The following is a 22,794-nucleotide window of genomic DNA, read 5'->3' on the forward strand; positions in this document are numbered from 1 at the left end:
GCGTGTGAAAGCACTGAGACAGGCCTGGGCCTCGGGGGCCTCCCAGAGAGCACAGGCTGGGGCAGGAGCTGCCGCAGTGCCAGGGGCAGGATGGGCCATGCTGGGGAGCCTTCCCAGGACCCACACACTCTGCAAAATGGAAAGCTAAGCACAACCCACGTTTAAAATACATTTGTATGTTAATCAAAGTCCATCGAGGTGACCAACTGTTCACTTAGGTAAATACGTAACTGGCAACAAACGCATCTTTATTACAGTGAATTCATAATTTCCTGGTGAACTGGGTTTCAACTCCATATACCATCCAGCTTCTAAAAGTGGTTCTTTTGGACTAGAGGAAACGGATACATTCCTAGACACATCCAACCTCCCAGGACTGAATCAGGAAGAAATTGAAACCCTGAATAGACCAATATTGATGAAATGAATTCACTGCTGAATTCTACCAACATACAAAGAAGAGCTGGTACCAATTCTACTGAAACTATTCCAAAAAAATTGAGGAGGAAGGACTCCGCCCTAACTCATTCTGTGAAGCCAACATCACCCTGATACCCAAATCTGACAGACACAACAAAAAGAGAAAACCACAGACTAATATCCCTGATGAACCAGATGCAAAAATCCTCAACAAAATACTAGCAAACTGAATCCAGCAGCACATCAAAAAGACAATTCACCATGACCAAGTAGGCTTTATCCCTCAAATGCAAGATTGGTTCAACATATGCAAATCAATAAATATGATTCATCACATAAACAGGACTAAAACAAAAACCATACGATTATCCCAATAGTGCAGAAAAAGCTTGCAATAAAATCCAACATCCCTTCATGAGTAAAAAAACCCTCAACAATCTAGGCATTGAAAGATGTACCTCAAAATAGTAGGAGGCATCTGTGACAAACCCACAACCAATAAATTGAGCAGGCAAAGGCTGGCAGCATTCACCTTAAGAACTGGAGCAAGGCAAGGATGCCTGCTCTCACCATTCCTGTTCAATACTGGAGTGCTAGCCAGAGCAGTCAGGCAAGAGAAAGAAAGAAAAGGCATCCAAATAGGAAATAAGAAGTCAAATTATCTCTCTTCACTGATGATATGATTCTAAACCTAGGAAACCCTGAAGATTCTGCTGAAAGGCTCCTAAACCAATAGACAATTTCAATAAAATTTCAGGGTACAAAATCAATGTATAAAAATCAGTAGCATTTCTATACACCAATAAATTGTTCAAACTGAGAGCCAAATCAAGAATGCAATCACCTTGACAATAGCCATATACACACACATAAAATACACAGATTACATCTAACTAAGACGCACAGAATATTTCTAACCAAGGAGGTGAAAGATCTCTACAAGGAGAACTACAGAACACTGCTGAGAGAAGTCATAGATGACATGAATGCTAAAATATTCCATGCTCATGGGTTAGAAGAATAAATATCATTAAAGTAGCCATATTGCCCAATGCAACCTACAGATTCAATGCTTTTATTATTATTATTATTATTATTATTATTATTATTATTATTATTATTATAGTTTAAGTTCTAGGGTACATGTGCACAATGTGCAGGTTTGTTACGTATGTATACGATTCAATGCTATTTCTATCAAACTTCCATCGTCATTTTACATAGAATTAGGAAAAACTACTCTAAAATTCATATGGAACCAAAAAAGAGCCCAAATAGCCAAAGTAAACTTAAGCAAAAAGAACAAATGGAGGTATCACATTACCTGACTTCAAACTATACTATAAGGCTACAGTCACTATAATAGTGTGGCACTGGTACAAAAACAGACACACAGACTAATGGAACAGACTAGAGAACCAGAACTAAAACCACATGCCTACGAACATCTGATCTTTGACAAAGTTGAGAAAAATAAGCAATGGGGAAAGATCTCCCCATTCAATAAATGCTGCTGGGATAACTGGCTCGTCACATGCAGAAGATTGAAACTGGACTCCTACCTTTTACCATATACAAACATTAACTCAAGATGGATCAAAGATTTAAACGTAAGACCTCAAACTATACAAATACTGCAAGAAAACCTAGGAAATGCCATTCTGGACATCAGCCTTGGCAAAGAATGTATGGCAAAGACCACAAAAACAATTGCAACACAAACAAAAATTAACATGCATGACCTAATGAAAGAACTTCTGCACAGGCAAGAGAAACTATCAACAGAGTAAATGACACCCTACAGAATGGGAGAAAATATTTGCAAATTGTGCATCTGATAAAGGTCTAGTGTCCAGAATCTGCAAGGAACTTAACAGATCAATAAGCAAAAAATGACTCCATCAAAAAGAGCAGAGGACACGAATAGACTTCTCAAAAGAAGACATGCACGCAGATAATAAACCTATGAAAAAATGCTCCACATCACTAATCATCAGAGAAATCCAAAACAAAATCACGATGAGATACCATCTCACACCATTCAGAACAATAATTAAAAAGTCAAAAAATAGACGTTGGGGTGGCTGCAAAGAAAAGAAACACAAACGTATATACCATTGGAGGGACTGGAAATTAGTTCAGCCACTGTGGAAAGCAGTTTGGAGATTTCTTGGAGAACTTAAAATGGAACTACCATTTGACCCAGCAGTGCCATTACTGGGTATATATCCAAAGGAAAAGAAGTCGTTTCACCAAAAAGACACAGCCACTCACTATGGTGATCGCAGCACTGTTCACAGTAGCAGGGACATGGAATCAACCTAGATGCCCATCAACAGTGTCCTGAATAAAGATGTGGCGCATATACCACATAGAATACTACGCAGCCAGAGAAATGAACAAAATCATGTCCTCTGCAACCACTGGAGCAAATCAACACAAGAACAGTGCACCAGCTACCTCATGTTCTCACTTATAAGTGGGAGCTAAACATTGGGTCCACATAGACACGAAGATGGGAACAACAGAAACTGGGGACCACTAGACGGTGGAGGAGGGAGGGGGCAAGGGCCGAGAGACTCCTGACAGGGTGCTATGCTATCTGGATGATGGCATCATTTGTACCCCACAGCTCAGCATTCTTTACTATACCCATGTAACAGACCTGCACATGTACCCCAGTGAATCCAAAATAAAAGTTGAAAGTTGATTTTAAAAAGTCAAAACAATTATTTTGGAAATCCTAATACATATGCCTATATATACATATGTATCACTGAACATCATTAGATATATGTGTGCATATATGTATGGAGAGAGAAGGCGGGGGAGAGGGAACTGACAGATAATATTGGTCTGATCATGGGAGGTGGTCTCAGAACACGGTCACGGAAGCAAGTGAGAAAGACGCCAGCTGGCAGCAGAGAGCGCAGGATTGGGAGAGGCAGCCCAGCCTGAGCTTCTGTCCCAGCACGAGGAACACAGGTGGTGGGACGAGAGGTCACAGGTATGTGGAAAAGACAGGACAGGTGGTAGAGAAAGAACCAAATGGATCAGCCTTTCACCAGAAAAAAATAAAACACAGTCTAAAAATAAAAAGCATTTTGGCTGCAGGAAACGTTGAATTTTAAAATGTAATACATTGTTTACATTATTGAGATTTAGTGTCTTTTTTGAATGCCTAATCTAAAATGTAATTTCTGCCAGGGAACAAAACTTTTCCACAGCAGGCTTCATTAATTTCTCCATGCTATTTTGATTTTGTTCGTAGTCAGTGAAAAAACCTGATGACTTTTTTCTGGTTTCAGGTGGTATCCGAGTTCAACAGAATGTGAGGCGTTCCGTGGCCTCTACAGCGGGCACAACTGTGCAGCCCTTTCTCGCACCCAGGGATGATGGTGGAGAACAGCTGTGGCAGCGTCAGAAGGATGTGCTTTCCATTCTGCCGGAGATCTGCTGGAGGAACTTAATGGCCACGTCAGTGTGATCTAGTGAATGCAGTTCCAGGTACGGAAAAATGCCGGTGGAGGAGAACCTCTGGCTACAGCATTTTCCAAGCAAGTTCTCAGCACTTTCCAGCTGAGTTTATGTGGCAAGTTTGTGGCATCAAAACGTGCAGAGGGGTGAGGGGCTGTGGTCAGAGCCTAAAGAGAGTTGGGGATGGTCAACATCTCCCTTGAAAATCTTTCCAGTCCCTCCTAGAGCCTAGGCAAGAGTGCGTTTTCTCAGTAAGTGGCTTACGGTCAAGGACCATGATCTGCAAAAACACATCGTTTTGTCTTCAAGTCCAAACTCACATGCACCATGCAACTGGCCACACCACGGGAGGCATTTAGGCAGACACCCCAACACAGAGCTGCCTGAGGCCAGTCCCCTGAAGAAGGCTCCTTCCAGAGAACTACCCACAGTGTCACGCTGTGTTAGGGGAAGACAGGTGTGCGGTAGAGGTGGGCGGAGCACTTGGAGTGGAACGTATGTGAATAAAGTCATGGGTATGCGGTGACTCCACGTCCGCTCCTCCAGAGAGGATGCACTGGACGTTATGAGCACCGGACCTCGACAGGGAGAGAGCAGCGGCCTCCCTGGAATGTGTCCCTGGAAACTGGGCTTCACTACAGGCTGGACTGGGCCGTTGGGGGTCCCTTGTCCTTGGTGGTGGCAGGCGAGACTGAAAGCAGCACTTACCTGCAGGTGTCCGTCTGACCCTGGGGGGAGTGGGCACTGCCTCCCGTCCTGCTGAGGAAGCGTGCTGGCCCAAGCAGTCTGCTAGAAGGAAGGGTGTGCATATCATGTGGGAGATCAGGGCTCATGGCTGGCTGCCTGGGTGGCCTCCCAAATCCACCGGTGCCGTGAGAATAAGCACCGTTTTCTACGGAGAGAGGTTTCCCGCACTACCTGGCCCAGACCGACCACCCTCCCTGCTACCGTCCATTGTCATTTCTGTGGAGATAAAGGGAATTATCTATTAAACAGAGTTGACAGCTCTTGTTTTTTTTTTTTTTTTCTTGCAGGGAAACCTGAAGAAAGGAGCTTTCCTTTTTAAGGGGCAAAGCTTTGTCAATAGAGTTAATTTATTTTTCCTCCCTGAACATGAAGAAAATGTGCTGTACTTTCCTCACTTTGTAGGCTCAGTAGCCAAAATAACAAATAACAGAAAAAAAAAAAAAGAGAGAGAGAGAATACAGAGGAGATATTCAGAGTTGATTCCTAAGAACAGAATCCTCTTCAACATAGTGCTTCGGTTTTAGAAGGGTGAGCCTGCAGGCCTTCCGTCTGACAGGTCAAAAACTAGATAAATGCAAAGACCAAAAATTATAAAGGATAAAACCAAACCTAATTAAGTATATATATGAAGACATCTATCAATGTTGAGACCTCTTTATGCTAATTATATGGTTTAGAATTTACTAGATAGGAAGCTACATAATTTTGTTTTTCAATCATGAAGGACATTTTTTAAATTTTGGAAATCCAGAGAACCTATTATATTATTTTTTGTTGTAGGTCCACTGCTTATTAAAAATAGGAAGTATATGGTTTACAGACTTAATTTCCTCTGAAAAAGAAAAGTAATGCTTTTGAAATGTAGATTTCTAAAATATTGTTCTCTAATATTTTCACAAGAAAAATACAATTAAGTGAATGAGAACTAGAGGAGCATCCTGTCTGTTCAGCCGTCACTGATGTTCATTTCCCAAGGCTCTTTGCCAGGGCCACCTCCTCAGGTGGGTGATAAGCACCCACCACTTCTGTTTCCTTTTGAAACCATCATAGGTGCCGAGATGTGTATTTGTGTATAAAGTGTCTGGTTTTCGTTATTTTTGTGTGGTTTCCTGGCTGGCTACGTGATAAGAAGTCAGCACAATTAAAGCAAACCTCTCATAGGTTTGTCAGTTAACTCTTTTCCGAGTTATGTTCAGAGGCTTTTTCCTTGTTAAGGTGTTGACATAGAATTGCTCTTTCGCCCAATTTAACAAGTGTCCTCCTGAAATTAAGACACATATGCAGCCTTTGGAACTCCACAGCTGCAGAAAAATCCAGCCAAATTGTCGCCTGCGACTCTGACAGCGAGGGTCACCCTGGCAAGACTGCAGGCCCAGGATTGGTTTCCTTTGACTTCCTGGCTCAAGTGCTGATTTGTCACAGCACAATTTTCAGTTCTCAGTCCTAGGAGATTGGCATAGAAGATCCAACATGCCTCTTCCAAAGGACGTCCTTTCCGAATGGCCACAGCATTAACTTGTCAGTGGCTACCCCATCACCAGGTCATTTCACTCATTAAAGTTACCATCAAGTGAAGACTCGAAAACTCACCCTAACCAGAGAGAGAGAAAGAGAGCCTTGAACAGGAGGATTGGCCTTTTCCCCACCTCGTTTCTCAAGACAGGACATCTCAGACAGGTCATTTAACACGAAAGCCAGGAGAACCTATTTATTAAGCTTCGTAGTTCCTCCGGAGGGACACAAAGTGAATGAAGATTTGAGAGACATGCAGTAGGTTTAGAATACCTGCAAGGAATCTGGGCTCCACTAACCCTGCTAGTTGATCTGTAGTATGACCATCAAGGTTCTCTGAACCTGACTGCATCTTTTATTATTCAGTTAACTGAAAATACTGTTTCCTATGGATCTTTAACACTGCATGGAATTTTTACTGGCTAAAGATAAAAACAATCTAAAAACTGTAAAGATGAAAGAGGAAATTTTTTTGTCTTACTGTTTGAATTGTACAAGGAAGAAAAAGTCTGGCAGGACACAATTTAAAAAATCTATTTGCTTCATGAAGCCTGTCTTCATTTTGAGTTGACGGAAAAGAAGACCAGTTGCCTTTTAAACTTCAGCTATTTCAGTGAGATTCCAGGTGGATTTTCAGGGGCCTAGACTATCCAGAAGTTATCCTCCTTGAGCCCTGTCATGCCAAACCAAGACAGTTTCTCCTCATCTATTTCTGTGATATCAAGAGTTCTCGGGAGGCTGAGGCAGGAGAATGGCGTAAACCCGGGAGGCGGAGCTTGCAGTGAGCTGAGATCCGGCCACTGCACTCCAGTCCGGGCGACAGAGCGAGACTCCGCCTCAAAAAAAAAAAAAAAAAAAAAAAGAGTTCTCCTTGCATTTGTGTGTCTGTGTGTGTCTGTGTGTGTGTGTCTGTGTGTGTCTGTGTGTCTTTTCACAGAAGCCCGGTTCCTCTGTGCTGATGACCAGCTTCTATTATCTTATGCATAATACGTTTTGGAATTCTCCTTGCCATGATTGATTCCAATAATAGACGTATCCCCTCCGCGGATTGATTAGGATGGCTAAAACGATAGCTTTCAGCATGGCTGGCTGAATTCCAAAATGTCAAGAAGAGAATGGAAACAGAATGCCCGAGGATGACTCGTGAGCAGGGGAGGTGCCCAGATGGATATGGGGAGCATGCACTTCAGGGGCGCACACAGCTGCACGGTATCCCCAGGACTTAGCGCTGCTGCCAGTGTGTCTGCTACAGACAGACAGCATTCCCTCTGGTGGGGCTCACAGACCCCTGAGGCACGCTGACATCCAGCTTCTGCACCTGCCACGGGCTCTGACCCTGAATGTCCCAGGGAGCCCGCGCCAGGACGAGGGAGGCAACACAAGTGGTCCCTTCAGTGCTTACCCTGTGAAACTCTCCAGGAACAAATCAGCGGGGAGAACATGGATGTAGAAGGCCAATTTGATATTTCAAGAATACTTACAAATAGCTTTCATTTATCTTGTGCTGTTCCTGCCTTCTTTTTTGCCATAAATAACAGAGTGTTCTGTGCTTAGCTGAAAATGCTACTCCTAAAATTGTGTTCATGCTTAGATGGAGTAAGCAGCCACATGCTCCGCAGCTGAAAGACAGAACAGCAATGATGGAGCCACTAACCGATGGATGGGACTGTCACGGGCCGGGACCTCTGAGGACCAGCACTGCCGCGGGGAAACCTCCGGCCCATGTGATCCACCCGTCCTGCAGAGGCTGGGTTCCCTAAAATCTGAAGACAAAACAACAACAAAGTCGTAAGTCTCACCAGCATTGGGCGCTGAAGAATTCAGTTAGCCAAATCAAGTGGGTTGAGAAGCAGAATCTCTAAAGGCAACTAAACTTAGCTTTTAACTGAAAGGTTAGCTGAATGTCCTGGGAGAGAACAAAGCCGTGCACCAGCACCCCACACTCTACTCAGAGCCGCTGCTGGGCACATGGTGGGGTGAGGGCAAAAAAGTTCCTTGTAGGGGGTCTCTTTTGGTTGCTGCTGCTGCTGCTGAAGACAAATGTTTTGGACCAAAGAGACAATGGCTTGAATACATCTCGCCCCACCTTGTCTCCTTGGAACACTTGAGCCCCTCCTAGTCTCCATATGCCCCCTCCCAGCTGTCACAAAAGTGGGGAAGACACTGCAGTTCCACCTGTCCTGCTTGGATAGAAGTGTGTCGGGTTTCTCACACACAACTCAAAGACGGAAGTTTCTGCATTTTATCAGCTTCAAAACTCAACATTCTACTCCTAATCTGAAGATGCTGGTAACATTCCAGGACTCAGATGGGTCGCCTTTCTGGCTAAGTTCACCTCTAAATTCACCTTTAGATCAGGGTTAGGATTGACTAAAGACAATCACAGCAACACCTTCTTCTTGCTAGTAAGTAAATGGAGTGAGGAAGTTCTCAGGAACACAGGCGTGAACGGCGGGCAGGGAGTCTGGGGATGAGGCATGCCTGCTGCAGAGCCTGCGGTGGGGGCGGGGAGGCTGCGGGCTGCGGTGGGCAGCTGCGTCACCGAGGTGCGGATCTTGCACCTCTCCTGGGTGGGCCCATCGCAAGCACACGGCCTCAGACCCAAGGCCTGGCGCCATATGGATGGCTCACCTGTGTTTTCAATGAAAAGGTCAGCATGACAGGAGCAAATGTTCTGAAAAGAGGACACAATATAGAGATGAATGAAGCCTTCAATGAATCCCTACGCTCAAAACCACCAACAAGCCCACACGGCAGGGCTGCCGGGGAGAAGGCTGATCATGGAAAATGCGTTCTGGAAACTGTGGGCACGGAAAACAAATGGGAAAAAAACAAAAACTGTAGAAACAATATGCAAAACAAAAAAAATAGATTTCTTCAATCGTTCTTTTTTTTTTTTTTTTTTTTTTTTTTTTTTTGGTTATGGACGAAGGTCAAAAAGCAATGAAAAAAACTCCAAAATAACAAGGAAAAAAAACCCTCGACAATACTAGTCGTCGTAAATAAATCCCTAAGGATCCCTGTGCACACAAACATGTAGCCAGACTTTCAGATAATCACACTTCAGCTAACCCTTAATTAAAATTTAGATTCAGTTGTCCTTTAATTCAAGCAGCCATACTCATTACTGATTCTGGGGGGTGGAAATCATTACTCTAAGCAAGGTAAAGAAATCTTCAGCATGGTCAAAAGGTTGGGAAGCAAATGGGACTTGAGAAAGCAAAAATGCAGGGAAAATGAAGACAGCCGGCAAGAGAGTCCCCAGGGATGGACACCAGCACCAACAGAAAACCAATGGAAGAATGGAACAGATTGGTTTGGCAAGTGGCTATGAAAAGGAAGTTGAGGTCACACACCAGGGGGCCTTGTGCGACTCTGGGAGGTGGCTTTGCGTGGGGGGCAGCTGCCCTACTGTCGGGCATGGTTATGCTTTTCTTCCAGACACCCCGAAAATCTTGGTGCTCAGTGGGCTCGCCCCAGCCGTGCTTCCTGGGGAGCGGCCTCTCCGGGCTGGGCTGGGGGTCGTCGTTCCTGAGGACGCCACCAGGGCCCACCTGCTCCCCAAAGTCCTCCTCGACGCTGCTCTGCCGGGTCAGCGTCCGCCGCCGGGCCAACAGCGGCCTCAGGCCCCTCCTGCAGGGACAGTGGCCAGGGCCTGGGCTGCACGTGGCCACGGTGTTTCCAAAGCCAAACCGCGACTCCTCCTCTTCACTCCCACAGTCCAGGCCGCTGTCCGGGCTCCGGGTGGCCGAGCGACTGAACCGACAGCCCCTGTCTTCCAGAAGGAAGTCCTCCAGGTGGGGGACGGCCCCCGAGCCCCTGTGCTTCACCGAGAACCAGGAGCCCCGAGGGGCCTCATCACCCCTGCAGGGCCGGCAGGGCCGGCCGGGCCTGGGCTCTCTGGCCAGCCCCATCCTGGCCCTGGGGGACGGCCCTGCACCCTGTTTGTGCAGCAGCCCACAGCACTCTCCGTCCTCTTCCGCTACTTCGGGGATACTGAAAAGTCTCTTCCTGTGGGGCTGGTGGGGACACTCGGGCTCCCAGAAAGTGCCTTCAGAGGTCCTATGCTCAGTGCGGTCCTTAGGGGGTGGCGTGCCCAGAACAGGCGCGGGAAAGACAGTGTGTGGTCAGCATGAAGTGGGGGCCGGGGGAGGAAAGAAAATACAGACAGAATTAGTCCTGGAGGCAGTGAGGATGGGAAGCATGCGTCTGCTCGGGCCGGGGGCATGCCGCGGAGGGCTCTGGAATGAAAACAGAACGGGTTACGGGGCTGGTGCGGGGTGCAGGCCGAGGCAGAGCACAGGCAGAGCCAGCAGGCCAGGCAGGAGCCAGCACCATGCATCCAGCCAAGGAGAGGGCAGGTCAGATTCCGGCAGCACATCAGGCCCCACAGTGCCCGCGGGACCGCTGCTGTGGAGGGTGGGTGTCGCCACGGTGCCAGGGGAGACTGCCCGGGGGCTACGTCCTCAGAAACCCTGAGGGCAGCTGCCACTGGAGGCTGACCGTGACTGGAGACAGTTCACCAGACAGGGAGCCTGACCTGCCCCTGTCCGTCCACTGGGCCCGCTTCCCGTCCAGTGCTCGGCACCCTCTGCAGGACCTTCTAGTTAGGCCGATGTGTCACCCTTCTCCCTGCTAAGATACAAGCTGCGTGAAACCACGCGATCCCCGGCCCCACCAGCAGTGCCTGCACACCGTCGTGCAGAGACTGTATCAGCAGAGGACTGGAGTCTGCCTGTCTCCTCTGCATCCTGCATTCTGGGGTCCCTGAGAGCCGTACCTGAGCCATCATGGTCTCTAGCGGGTGGCATGGGGCTGGCCGCACCGGGAGCTGCTTAACCAGTGTCCATGGCTCTTATACTGCCCGTCTGCATGTCACCACTCTCTGCCGGGAACAGCCCTCAACTCACCCTCTACCCGAAGAGCATGAAGGACTCCTGACTGGTCTCTCCCTCGAGGGGCTTGGCTGACCACCCAGGTAAAGCGTGCCCCTGGGTCCCGGCCATCAGCCCTGGGGATGCTCCGTAGAGATGAGCCACATGGGCACAGAACAGGGCGACTTGTCTGTGCCCCCTCTGGCTGTGGGCCCCTTGATCTCGGGGACCATGTGGGATTTGCCTAACACGGGGTCTGCCATGGGCCTGGGACTTGGCCACAAGCCAGGTGAGGAGGCATCGGCGCGCACACTGCCGCTGACAGCTCTCTCCCTTCACTTTCTGCAGATTCGGGGGCACATGAGCTAATATTGGAGCGAATAAGGACATCAAAAACAAACCATCGTTAGAGTAAAGGCATGGCAACCCCGGGCACTTTCCAAGGCAGGCGGGATGAGTGAACCAGGCCAGTGGGGGCCGAACACCTGCCGTGCCCATCAGGGACCCAGCTCTGCCACAGCTCCTCACTGCCACATGGGAACGTGCATGCTGAGTGGCCAGATCTCTGTACCACATCTTGTAATTTCTAAAGAAAATCCAGAAATCCAGACCTGCCTACACAATTTCTTTTGTTTTTGTTTTTTGAGACAGAGTCTCGCTCTATTGCCCAGCCTGGAGTGCAATGGTGCAATCTCGGCTCACTGCAACCTCTGCCTCCCAGGTTCAAGTGATTCTCCTGCCTCAGCCTCTTGAGTAGCTGGGATTACAGGTCCGCACCACCACACCCAGCTAATTTTTGTATTTTTAGTAGAGACGGGGTTTCACCATGTTGACCAGGATGTTCTCGATCTCTTGACTTCATGATCTGCCCACCTCGGCCTCCCAAAGTGCTGGGATTCCAGGCGTGAGCCACCGCGCCCGGCCCCCTACATGATTTCTAAAAACTGACAACACTCTGTGAATGGGAGACGGGGGCTGCTGCCATCCTGGCCAAGCCCCAGCCCTGGTGATCCCCGCGGCTAAGAGGTGGAGGGGGTGGGGCTGTGCCTATGGGGGTGGGGCTCAGCCCAGGAACTTTATGATGAACTTGCTTGACCCTGGGCCACCTTCTGAGGAGAGAAGGTGACGTTATTTCTCTGCTGAACAATTCCCAGGAAGCCCCATCCCAGGCTCTTCCTCCAGCAAAAGGAGAGGCATCAGGGGCATGGGAAGACCAGCTGCCCGCCTCACCCGGCCCAACTCATGGGCACTTTTTCGGAGCTCCTGGTTCTGGGGTACACAGAGGGGTGCTGGGGTCAGACTGGACCACTCTGCATAGGCCAGTGTGAACCTGCTCTGTGGTGTCACCTGGGAGCGGGGACGGAGGAGCTGCCGGGGATAGCACGTGCTGCACCATGCAGGGTTTGCATAGGGATCTGGCATGTTCTTTGGTGACCGGACATCCCCAACGCCCTGCCAGGGGCCTTTGCCAGGAGAACATAAGTCAGTCTTGTCTATGCAAGTAGGCACCGAGTCGGCAGGCCAGATTTGGATGAGCCTTCTGTCCACCATTCAAAATGCACGCCCTGTGTTCCTGGAGAAAGCAGTGCTGGGAGGCTTCGTCCCGGGGAATTTTCCTCTCCAAGGCCTTTTTCATTTGGAAAACCCACAGAGCTCCTACCAATGGCTCCCTCTTTGTCTGTCTCCCCATTAGGCTGGGACCTACAGAGGGCACCCCTCGGCCTAGCACAGGGCCTGGTGCATAGAGCTGGTCATCCCACACTGCCCTGCAGAGCACATGAACGCAGGAGTCAGACACCGGCCAGTGACTGCAGCAGCAGTGGCCAACGTCTCCCCAAGGCCAGGACCGAGGGGAAGCCACGTGGATGGGAAACCCACCCACCTTGGCTCTAGAGTGCCTCAAGCTCAATATCCCTGCAGGTAATCTCCCGTCGACCCCTTGCTGATGGCCTCTGCCAGAGCAGAAGGGAGGGGGTCCAGCGGGAGGTGGTCTGAGTAGGTGCGTGGAGCCTCCAGCCTATCTGCGAGGCCGGTGTCATCAGATGCGGGACAGCCCTCCCTCCACAGCCATCTCCTCCAACCTCACTGTGCTCGACTCCTGCCCACCACCAGGCAGGGCCACCGTAGTGCCCTCCTTTAAGGAGCTCCCTGCTGCCCACACCGTCCCGACCTCTGCTTTAGATTTAGAGGCTGATTCACGCTCTCTCGGCTGCCGAGTCTCTCGAGGTGAGACTTAAGGCTGCGGAGGCGGGTCTTCTTTGTTCTATTCCCCCCACTCGTGTTCCTGGCACAGAGCTGGGTGCCCCCTGGAGGGTGTCAAATGGATCCCTCTAAACTCCCTTACCCAGACCTTTTGGCCAAGAGCAAGACAGGAGTGTAGGTAATTCCCGAATGCAGATTCAATAGTGAGAAAGAAGCGAATCCAAATCCGAGGGCTACTGGTTGTAGGGCAAGGCCCCTCTGGAGCCTGCCTCACCAGCCCCAGCAAAGGGACGTGGATGGAGCTACTCTGGGGACGGAGTGCAGGGTCGCCCCTTCCCCGGCCGCTCACCTTGAGGGCATTGTGGGATGTGCCGCTGGGACGCCTCCTTCCCCCATCTTCCAGCTGCATTTCAGAATACAGCTCCTCCTCGTCCTCCTCCATGATGTCTGAGAGGTCAGACCCCCGGCTGCTCTCCGTGTGGTACTCGTCTCCATGGCAACAGTGCGGCTGGGGGCCAAGCAAAGGGGCTACTGAGTGGATGGCTCCTTCCACATCCTACAGGAGGCCAGATTGAGCTTGCCAACCCTTTCCCTGCTTTGCTGACTCTCAGGGTTCACAGGCCTAGAGATGGGCACAGGGAGTGTTACTCATTCTGGAAAGTGAGGCTGGAGAGAGGATATACCCACTGTCTCTGCTGAAGTGGCAGAGACAGGATCAGCACAGGTCTCTCAGCTCCAACAGGTACAGGAACACCTGAGCACTGGACAAGAGAGAAAACCCACTGGGGCTTACAAGATACGTGGGCAGAATGTCCATTTCTGGGCACCCTCAGCTTCTCCAACTTATTGGCTGGACAAAGGCTCCAAACTCTGGTGACAGTGAGGATCAGTGCACACCAGGTGTACACCGGATCCAGCACTGTGTCAGAGGGGCAGGGGGATAGTGGTAAGGTGGGGTGTGTATGCACCGTAAAAAGGCACTTCGGTTTTTAAAACATGCCACGTTGTCTAACACACACGCGCAGACTTTGGCAGACAGCCTGGCCTGGCAGGAGGTGGAGCCGCCGCACAGACCCTGTGCTTACTCCAGGCCCAGCTCGGCCTCAGCACGAGATGAAGATTGTGCAGATAGCAGGGGCACTGGGTGGAGGCTGCGGACAGCGTAAAGGCTTTAACCAAAAAAGTGTCTTTAAATGAAGAGGCTACCTGGTAACATGCCAGCTTGGAGACGGCGACAGCCCGGGTGGACTCTCACAGTGATGGTGCCAGCAGCAGCCGCCAGGTTTGCACTCACAGCGAAAGCACCCCGTCTTGTGGTAACAGTATTCAAAGCAAACCTTCGACAACTCCAACTACACGCTGTCATGCGCTCAGATTTATGAATGCAATACATCCATAAAGATACTGTGTTTTTGCTACATGGTGTCAATTGGGATTTTGCAGGGGTGTGGCAAGACGAAACTATTCAATAGCATTTTATGATGTATTTATCTTAAAAAACTCTGGCTTCAATGACTAACCTAGATGAAGATGTGTATGCGTTGGCATCACGGTCAGTTCCTGGCCTGCTGAGGGAGGCTGCATGGCGCTGCACATGGATGGTTTCTGGCCCCGAGCCCGTGGGAGGGAGGATGGGAAGGGCCTCGGCTGGGCAGTCTGTAACCCCAGCCTCTCAGCTGCACCAGGCTTAACGCTTCCAACCAGGCTCCAAGTGGAGGGCATGAAAGTGAACTGGGTTTAAATGGATGAAAAAGGTGAGGCTGTGTCTAACGAGGCCCTCCCAAGGCCCCTGGCGAGGGACTTCCTGCACCACAGAACAGTCTCACTTTGTTCAACCCCAGCAGCGAGCTAGGGGTCAACTCCTGAGATGGCAGGAGGCGTCTGGCATTCACCAGATGCTTGAGGTCAGCCGTCTCTCCATTCTTGGAATAGTGTTCTAAGCAAAGGTCGCCAGCATTTCAGTGAGATGTCTAGTGACTGGCCGAAGGCACTCAGCAAATAAACGACATGTCTGAGACCAGGGTCCAGGTCTGCCTTTGCCTCTGCTGACAGAGAACATGGCCTTAGAAAGTCCACCTGGCGGTGCCTTCTCCTAGGGGGACCCGCGGCTTTCCCTCCAGTCCTCAGTGGAGAATGCCGGCAGGCAGATGGTCCTCCCTGGGGATAGGGGAGGTGCTGAGGCACCAGGCGGGCCTGTGGCTATAAATTTCACTTATAGAGAAGCTGAGGTAAAGCCTGCACAAGACAGGATTTTGATCATCACTATAGCAAACTTCAGTCTTGTCACGTGGCAAACCACCTTTTCTCTCGCCAAACTAAAAATCACAAATTCCTCTTAAAAGCCTCTCTCCTTAGATGTAATAAGGGTACAGACTTTCAGTTACACGCAGAGCAGGTTCTGGGGGCCTAGTATTCAGCATGGGCAATGACAGATGTATTAATTCACCTGACTGGGACAGACTTTTTTTTTTTTTTGAGACCAAGTCTCACCCTGTTGCCCAGACCGGAGTGCGGTGCCACGATCTCAGCTCACTGCAACCTCCACCTCTCAGGTTCAAGCAATTCTCATGCCTCAGCCTCCTGAGTAGCTGGAATTACAGGCAAAAGCCACCACACCCAGCTAATTTTTATATTTTTAGTGGAGACGGGGTTTCACCATGTTGGCCAGACTGGTCTCAAACTCCTGACCTCAAGTGATCCACCCGCCTTGGCCTCCCAAAGTGCTGGGAACACAGGCTTGAGCCACCGCACTCTCAGCCGTGCGTGACAGTCTTTACATAGAGGGTACCCACATCCAGTCATCAAGACGTACACCTAGAACACAGACAGTCTTCGTCAGTGAAACACTTTTAAAAATAGATAAAGGTATTATTTATTGGTATAGTGAGCATTTCTCACTGTGGACTGAATGGAAATGTATTTGAAATATTGGGAGAATGGAGGTGATTTTTTCAGAGCAAATGTCTCGGCCTCACTTCTTTCATTCATTCATTCGACAAACATTCATTGGACACCTACTATGTGTGAAATGCTAGAGATACTACAGTCAACTAAAAGTGGAGGCTTCCGCCTGCTAGAACGTCAGTGTCTTGGAGCAGATGGGATAATGCCAGGGGGTAAGGGTACGTGTGACGGGGCAGGCGGCATGGGGAAGTGGGTGGTCAGGGAATGCTTCCCGGATTGAAAAGCCAGCGGTCTGTGCACCAGCTCAACTTCAGTCACTCCCTGCCACCATCACGATGCGTCACCTAGCCAGATGCCATCTGTGTGATTAATGAATGTATTCTTTGAATTGAATCAATATTTAATGTTACTTTTACAGAAAATATCTCAACTGTAAATGGAAAACAAGTATCACTTGTCATCTAAATGAATACAGCATAAAACAATGCTGCTAAATATTAATGCTTTTTAAATTTTAATAGAAACAGACCTGTTTGCTCTGTTAAAAAATGGAAACAAGCACAACAACGTTAATAGCGTGCTTAGCCAGACAACTCAGAAGGACTGGAAGGCCCTTGAAAGTGCACACCTGTGTTTCTGCTGCTGTATTTCTACTCTTCTCTAGAAAAGTCATCTCTTCCAGCAGGTGTGGTCATCCAGAGCTGGGCATCAGCAGTGGTGGCCACCAGCCACGTGTGGCTGTTTACATGTAAACTAATTAGAATGTAAACTAATCTGTAACTAATTTTATAGAAGTAAAAATTCAGGGCCTCAGTTACACTCAGCCCCAGGTGACCACACGTCAAGGGCTCTGTGGCCACCTGGGGCTGTGACTGCCATAAGACGGCGCTGAATGCCGATCTCAAAAACCAGTGGGGATGTGGGTCCCACACCCAGAGAACAAGTGCTCCAGCCTTTCGTCTGGGTTCAAAACCTGAGCAGATTGCAGGGAAGGTAATGATTCACTCCTGGGTAGGTAGAAAACAGGGCACATTGGGAAAGGCATGGAAACAGGTCTTCTGCAGGCCAGTTAGAAGACCATCTGCATAATTATGGACAAAAATTCTCAATTCTGTGGGCCTCAGTTTCCCTGTATACACAAAATAAGAGCTCACATTTACTGAGAACTTACATGCCAGTTGCATTTTGCGTGTCATGCAACACACGGAAAGCCTCATAAACTATGAGGCAGGTGCTATTGTGGCAGGTGTTGCTGGCTCCACATTTGCTATGGACTAAGTTGTATTTCCCCACCCCTCCCTATTCAGAAGTTGAAACCTTAACCACCAATCTGATTTTATTTGGAGATAGGCTCTTTAAAAAGGTGATTAAGATTATATGACATCATCATGGTAGGCCCTAATCCAATAGGACTGTTTTCCTTACAAAAAGAGGACAAGATACCAGGGATGTACAGAGAAAAGGCCGCGTGAAGACTCAGGGAGAAGGCGCCATCTACAGTCCTCAGGGAGGCCTCAGGGGAAACCAGCCCTGCTGGTGCCTCGGTCCTGGACTTCCAGCCCCCAGCACTGTGAGAAGCAGACTTGTGTTGTTTGAGCCACCTGATCTGTGGTATTCTGTGATGGCAGCCCCAGCAGACCAGTGCAACAGTCAGCAGAAATCCTATCTCCAGAACTCACCCAGGGCCCAGCACCAAGAGAATGAATCATCTGTGACCCAAGCGACCAAAACAGATACCTTTCTCTACTGAGATGGCCCCTAAGGTTAGGGAAATAAAAGATACCTGGGGCCGAGGGGTCAAGGCCTGGCTGGCATGGCTGCTCTCTAAATTCCTGTGCTGCAAGAAAACCCACACTCTTGCTAAACTCCCCAACAACAGGAGCTATGGGACTCCTCCTAACTCTCATTTACAACCCAGACCACGCAACTCCAACTGGGCAGAGGACTGGCCTTACACACGCTCTTTTCTGACAAGCGACTGCAGACATGAAGCCAGTTTCAGCTTAAAGAGGCTTAGGCCCATTTTAGCTTAGGCGTTGAGTCCTGGGGTTCACCTTTTGGTGGGAAGAGCCAATTCCACCTCATTCTAACACGAAAACCCTGCCCCAGTGCGGTGCGCACGGAGGATGCTACAGATAACGTCTACTCACTGCACGTGTGTGTGACTCCTCTCGGACGGATGCACAGCTTTTCCCCAACCTGAATGCATATGGTTCTGTGTAATGTGGACCCCGTGAGGCATGAAAACCACCCTGCCCTTCCGTCTTCAGAGACAGCACCCTCAGCACGCACCAGAGCCTCTCTCTTCCTGGTCTGCAAACTGATGTCACCAATAAAGCTCTCCTTTCTACCACTGAGCCACGCTGGTGGGCTTTTGGATGACACCTCACTGATAAGCCATTCATTGGAATCCAGTTCCTGCCTGGGTAGTGGCCATGTGACCTCAGTCTGCTCAGCGAGATATCATGGAAAGTCTGACTAGACGGAAGTCTGGCTTCCATTCATCCCTTTTTTCCTTCTTGGGGTTCTCTCATAGGAGGGTGCGATTATTGGAGCTACAGCAGCCACTTTGTAACCATGAGAGAAAGGCCAAGAGAATGGAAGAGACAGAACCCAGACCCCTGACACACTGAGAACCAAATCCACCTCACAGCCTGTACTGCAGACTTCCTGTGATGTGGGGTAATTAAACGTCTTTGTTGTCTTAGCCGTGATTAGTTGGACATTCCGTTTCTGAATGATTTGGATCTTCTAGATGAAGCCCATCATGGCTGGAGGAGTCAGGGGACTTGCCCACTTGTGGTCTGTAACCAGCTGGGACATAAACCCAGGTCTGAGACATGCCAGTCCCCTCTATGGGTATGGGGCTGTTTTGCTGTGGGAGTGGGTACAGAGGATACTGTGTGATCTGATATCTGCAGCGTCTTTGAGCTCCCAAGATTGAGCATTCCCCAGGCCCTCGGTTATTTCCATTGCTCCTCTTGTCCAAGTTTGGTTCTTTACAGCATCCAAGGGCATTTCCATTAGAATATGCATGATCGGAAATTAGACAGAAACCCCAAACTGGCTGAATGTCTTCCTCGTGAGCCCAGCTCTGACGTTTTGCTGTTCTGAAGGATGAACACCGGCCGTGTTATTTTTGTTTCCCATGATGCCTCCCTAGCACACAGATGTCCAACAAACATCTGCCCAATTAACGGAGGTGAATGAGCGAATGGCAGGTTCTGCCTGAACTGAGCCTAACCCTACCAGGACCCGCAAAACCACCCCCATGACCAAATACCAGGATGGTGCAGTGGGGGCAGGTGGAAGCCCTGCACTTCGACTTTTCAATTATCCCCAATGAGGGTATGTGACAGGCATCATTAATCCCAAGCTTAAGACATCTAGCATGACTTGGGACCCCAGCTGGGCATCTCCATCTCTCTCAGGGACCCAAGGGTAGCGGGGAAAAGTGCCCACGTCTGTTGATCTCCACGGGGCCTGCTCCAAGCCCACGCTGACCAAGGGGACGGTGTGGGGTCTGGCGCGCACTCACCTGCTTGCCGAGTTCAGAGCCTTTCAGGAAGTCATCCACTGAGGCGCCCCTCCTCTTGAAGTCTGGGGAGTCGTAGGCGTCCTCCTCATCCGAGGCGGCATACTGCCCTGCGCTGCTTCTCTCTAGGAAGACGCTCCTTTTCTCTAACTTGGAAAGGGAAAGGAGGCACACAGGTGAGGCAGGGCCACCTTCAGCCACACTCAGCCCCACCTGCACTTGCCAAACCTTCCGCCCCTCAGAGCCTGGCCAGGTGCCCCCCACACAGTGCTCTGGGCCCAGCTCTGCCACCCTCTCGCTGCCCTAGACCCACCAGAATCTTGTTTTTTTTTTTTTTTTTTTTTTTTGAGACAGAGTCTCACTCTGTCGCCCAGGCTGGAGTGCAGTGGCGTGATTATAGCTCACTGAAACCTCTGACTCCCAGGTTCAAGTGATTCTCCTGCCTCAGCCTCCCAAGTAGCTGGGACTACAGGCGCCCACCACCATGCCTGGCTAATTTTTGTATTTTTAGTAGAGATAGGGTTTCACTATGTTGGTCAGGCTGATCTCAAACTCCTGAGCTCAGGTGATCCGCCCACCTCGGCCTCCCAGACTACTGGGATTACAGGCATGAGCCACCATGTCTGGCTTCTTTTTAACCTTTGAGGTAATATCTGGATACAGAGATGACACCTCATTCCCTCCATTGGTCCCCTCTGCCCAGCTTTTTAAAATACTCTGACCAATTCACATTTGTCTGAAACACAGGACTTGGAAGGATTTGCTTCCTCTCTGGCCCCAGGCTTCCCTGCCTTCACAGCCTTCCCTGCCTTCCCTGCCTTCACAGCCTTCTTGGGGACCTGGAGCAGGAGTGGAGCTGCATCCCACAGGGCAGCTGCTACCCCGTCCTGCCCACGGCCTCCCCAGAAGTACCACCTCCCAAGCCCGGGACCTGGGCTCCTGCCTGTCAGCCAATCAGAGCCATGGTGAATTCACATATTCTGAAGGGTTTCCTTTACACAAAGGCCACAAATTCATATTTAGTATTTTTATTAGTGGCCAATGTTGAAAGAATTAGGAAATGTCACAGAAGATTTCCAGTTTTTCAAGACGTGCTGAGGCGCTGCCAGGGCAGGCCCACTCAGGAGAAGGTGGCTCCCTGCCCAGTGTCACCGTCATCCTCTCCGTCCTCCTAGACACACCTGAGCTGCTCAGCACTGACCTCTCAGGGTGCGTGCCCCGCCTCAGTTTCCCTGGCCTGGCCCCCAGCCCAGAGGAACACTCACAGGAGGATGGTGTAGGGCCCTGGTGAGACCCCACAGGCTGACCCAGCAGGGCTGAGGGCCCTGACCAGGGCTGTGCTGCCGCCTCAGCTGGAAATGGGCTCAACACAGCAGGAGAGACAAGACTGGGTTCTGGGTGGGGGTGCCGACACACGGTCTGGCTCCCAGCCCCACATCTCCTCCCCAGCCCTGCACAGGAAGCATTACTCTGCAGGCAGTTTCTCAAAAATTCACGTCCCGTTGCACATGTCATCTGGAACATGGCCCTACCACAATCCAAATGCTCTCTCCTGGACCCAGAAAATTCGGTTAGTAGAGGCATGCAAATACGTACGCAGGGACCTGTGTGCCCATATGTGTTTCTACACATAGGGACAGATGTATATGTGAGGACGCATACAGATACGTGTATCTGTGGGTGCACGTCCATACATATATAGACACGTGTGCATGTGTGTGTATATATTTACATGCACATACACACAGAACCTAGGACTCTGCAGCCAGCAAAACCAGGAAGAGCCCGGTTCAGGAAAGTGGGTCCCGGCCAACTTCTACCGGGCAACTCTCAGATCCCTTGTCGCACACCAAGACCCTTGTCTGGATTTTTTTGAGCCTGCTTTCTAAGCCAGGCAAGTGCCTGGCATTTCCTTAGTTGTGTAGCTACATATTCGTAAATAAAAAACACCATTTAACTCAATCAGGATCAGGCACATGACAGAGTCCACCAGCAAAGCTATGGGCTGAGCGTGGCCCCCCTCCCTGCAAGCTGGGATGCGGGGGAGATGACAGGGCCCCGTCCCATGGGGCTTGGGGACTGAGGAGCCACGGAGGTGGAAGCCTCAGCCTTACCCTGCTGCTCTCGGCCACCCTCTGCGCGGCCTCCCGGGCCATGGCCTTGGCAACGGTGGTGGACACAGGGGTGCCCTGCGGCTGCGGCAGGATGCGGCTGGGTGAGGGCGACCGCCTTCCCGGGCCTGCGGGCGGCTCCAGTGTGTGCCCATGCACAGGGCCAGGTGCACGGCTCTGCTCCCAGGCCTCGTCCATCCTGGCGTGGGGACCCAGGCGCTCGTCTTTGGTATCGGGGACTCCAGAACTTGCTAATGGCTTTGATTGGGGTGCAGGTCTCGGGTGAGGGGTAGGAGGCACCAGGAGCTCAGGGGGAACAGCAGCAACTGCAGAGTCCACGGACTCGCCCTGGGCGGAGAGGGTCCGCACGGTCACGCCCTTGGCCTCCAGGCTCCGCAGCCGCACAAGCTCCACGGCTGTGCTGTCTGCCGTGGGGAAGATGACTTCAGCCACCTGTGGACAAGCAGAGCGGGCTCGCGGGCTGCCTGAGATGAGCCCCGCGGTCCTGCATGGGGAGCCGGCCAGTCGTCTGCCCAGATGCCCGGTGCACAGGATCACCCCCAGCGACCTCCAATTCCAACCACCCACCAGATATGGAAGCTCCAGGAAGTCTTGCCGGGAGGGGACAGGGACAGGTTCACAGACCTCAGGCACCAGGACCCAATCAGTGGTAGGGCGTTCCACGAGGCCAGGGACGTCAGCCGTTTATCTCCCATCCTCTGGACCCATTCCGAGTAGATGCAGGGGCCAGAGAAGGGAGTGAGTGTCGGGTTTAACACGGCCACAGCTGGAGGGCAGAGAGGGGCTCAGGCAGAGGCCAACGTGGGCTTCCAACTGCTGGGGGACAGCAGGGCTGAGGGCCTCCTCTGCGGGGGCCAGGGCCCATGCTGGGGGCTTCCCGCCTCAGAGCACAGGAGTCAGCTGGAAGCGGCTCAGGCAGATGCGCTGCCTCTGTTTCCCAGTCACCCCTGCTCCCGCACGGCAGAGCCGGGGACGGTGAGGAGCAGCTGCT

The 22,794-nt window shown here is 50.6% G+C and overlaps 1 protein-coding gene across 4 annotated transcripts in view; it reads right to left on the minus strand.

Moving 5' to 3' along the window:
• The window catches only part of RIMBP2 (RIMS binding protein 2), a 235,147-nt gene that overhangs the window by 18,147 nt on the left and 194,206 nt on the right, over positions 1 to 22,794 (minus strand). For 2 of the 4 annotated variants that reach the window (XM_031936402.1, XM_031936403.1), the window contains exons 12-15: positions 21,786 to 22,235; positions 19,675 to 19,821; positions 13,582 to 13,740; positions 7,811 to 7,919 (exon numbers count right to left, since the gene is read on the minus strand). In XM_031936402.1, the coding sequence (XP_031792262.1) occupies positions 7,811 to 7,919; positions 13,582 to 13,740; positions 19,675 to 19,821; positions 21,786 to 22,235 (865 nt within the window). Of the gene's footprint in view, positions 1 to 7,810; positions 7,920 to 9,512; positions 10,236 to 13,581; positions 13,741 to 16,633; positions 17,266 to 19,674; positions 19,822 to 21,785; positions 22,236 to 22,794 lie in introns of those variants that run through there. The other 2 variants (XM_031936401.1, XM_023187248.2) reach the window with 2 other exon arrangements.

Source organism: Piliocolobus tephrosceles, chromosome 10 (assembly GCF_002776525.5).
Source record: "Piliocolobus tephrosceles isolate RC106 chromosome 10, ASM277652v3, whole genome shotgun sequence".
In the NCBI taxonomy this organism is placed as follows: Eukaryota; Metazoa; Chordata; class Mammalia; order Primates; family Cercopithecidae; genus Piliocolobus; species Piliocolobus tephrosceles.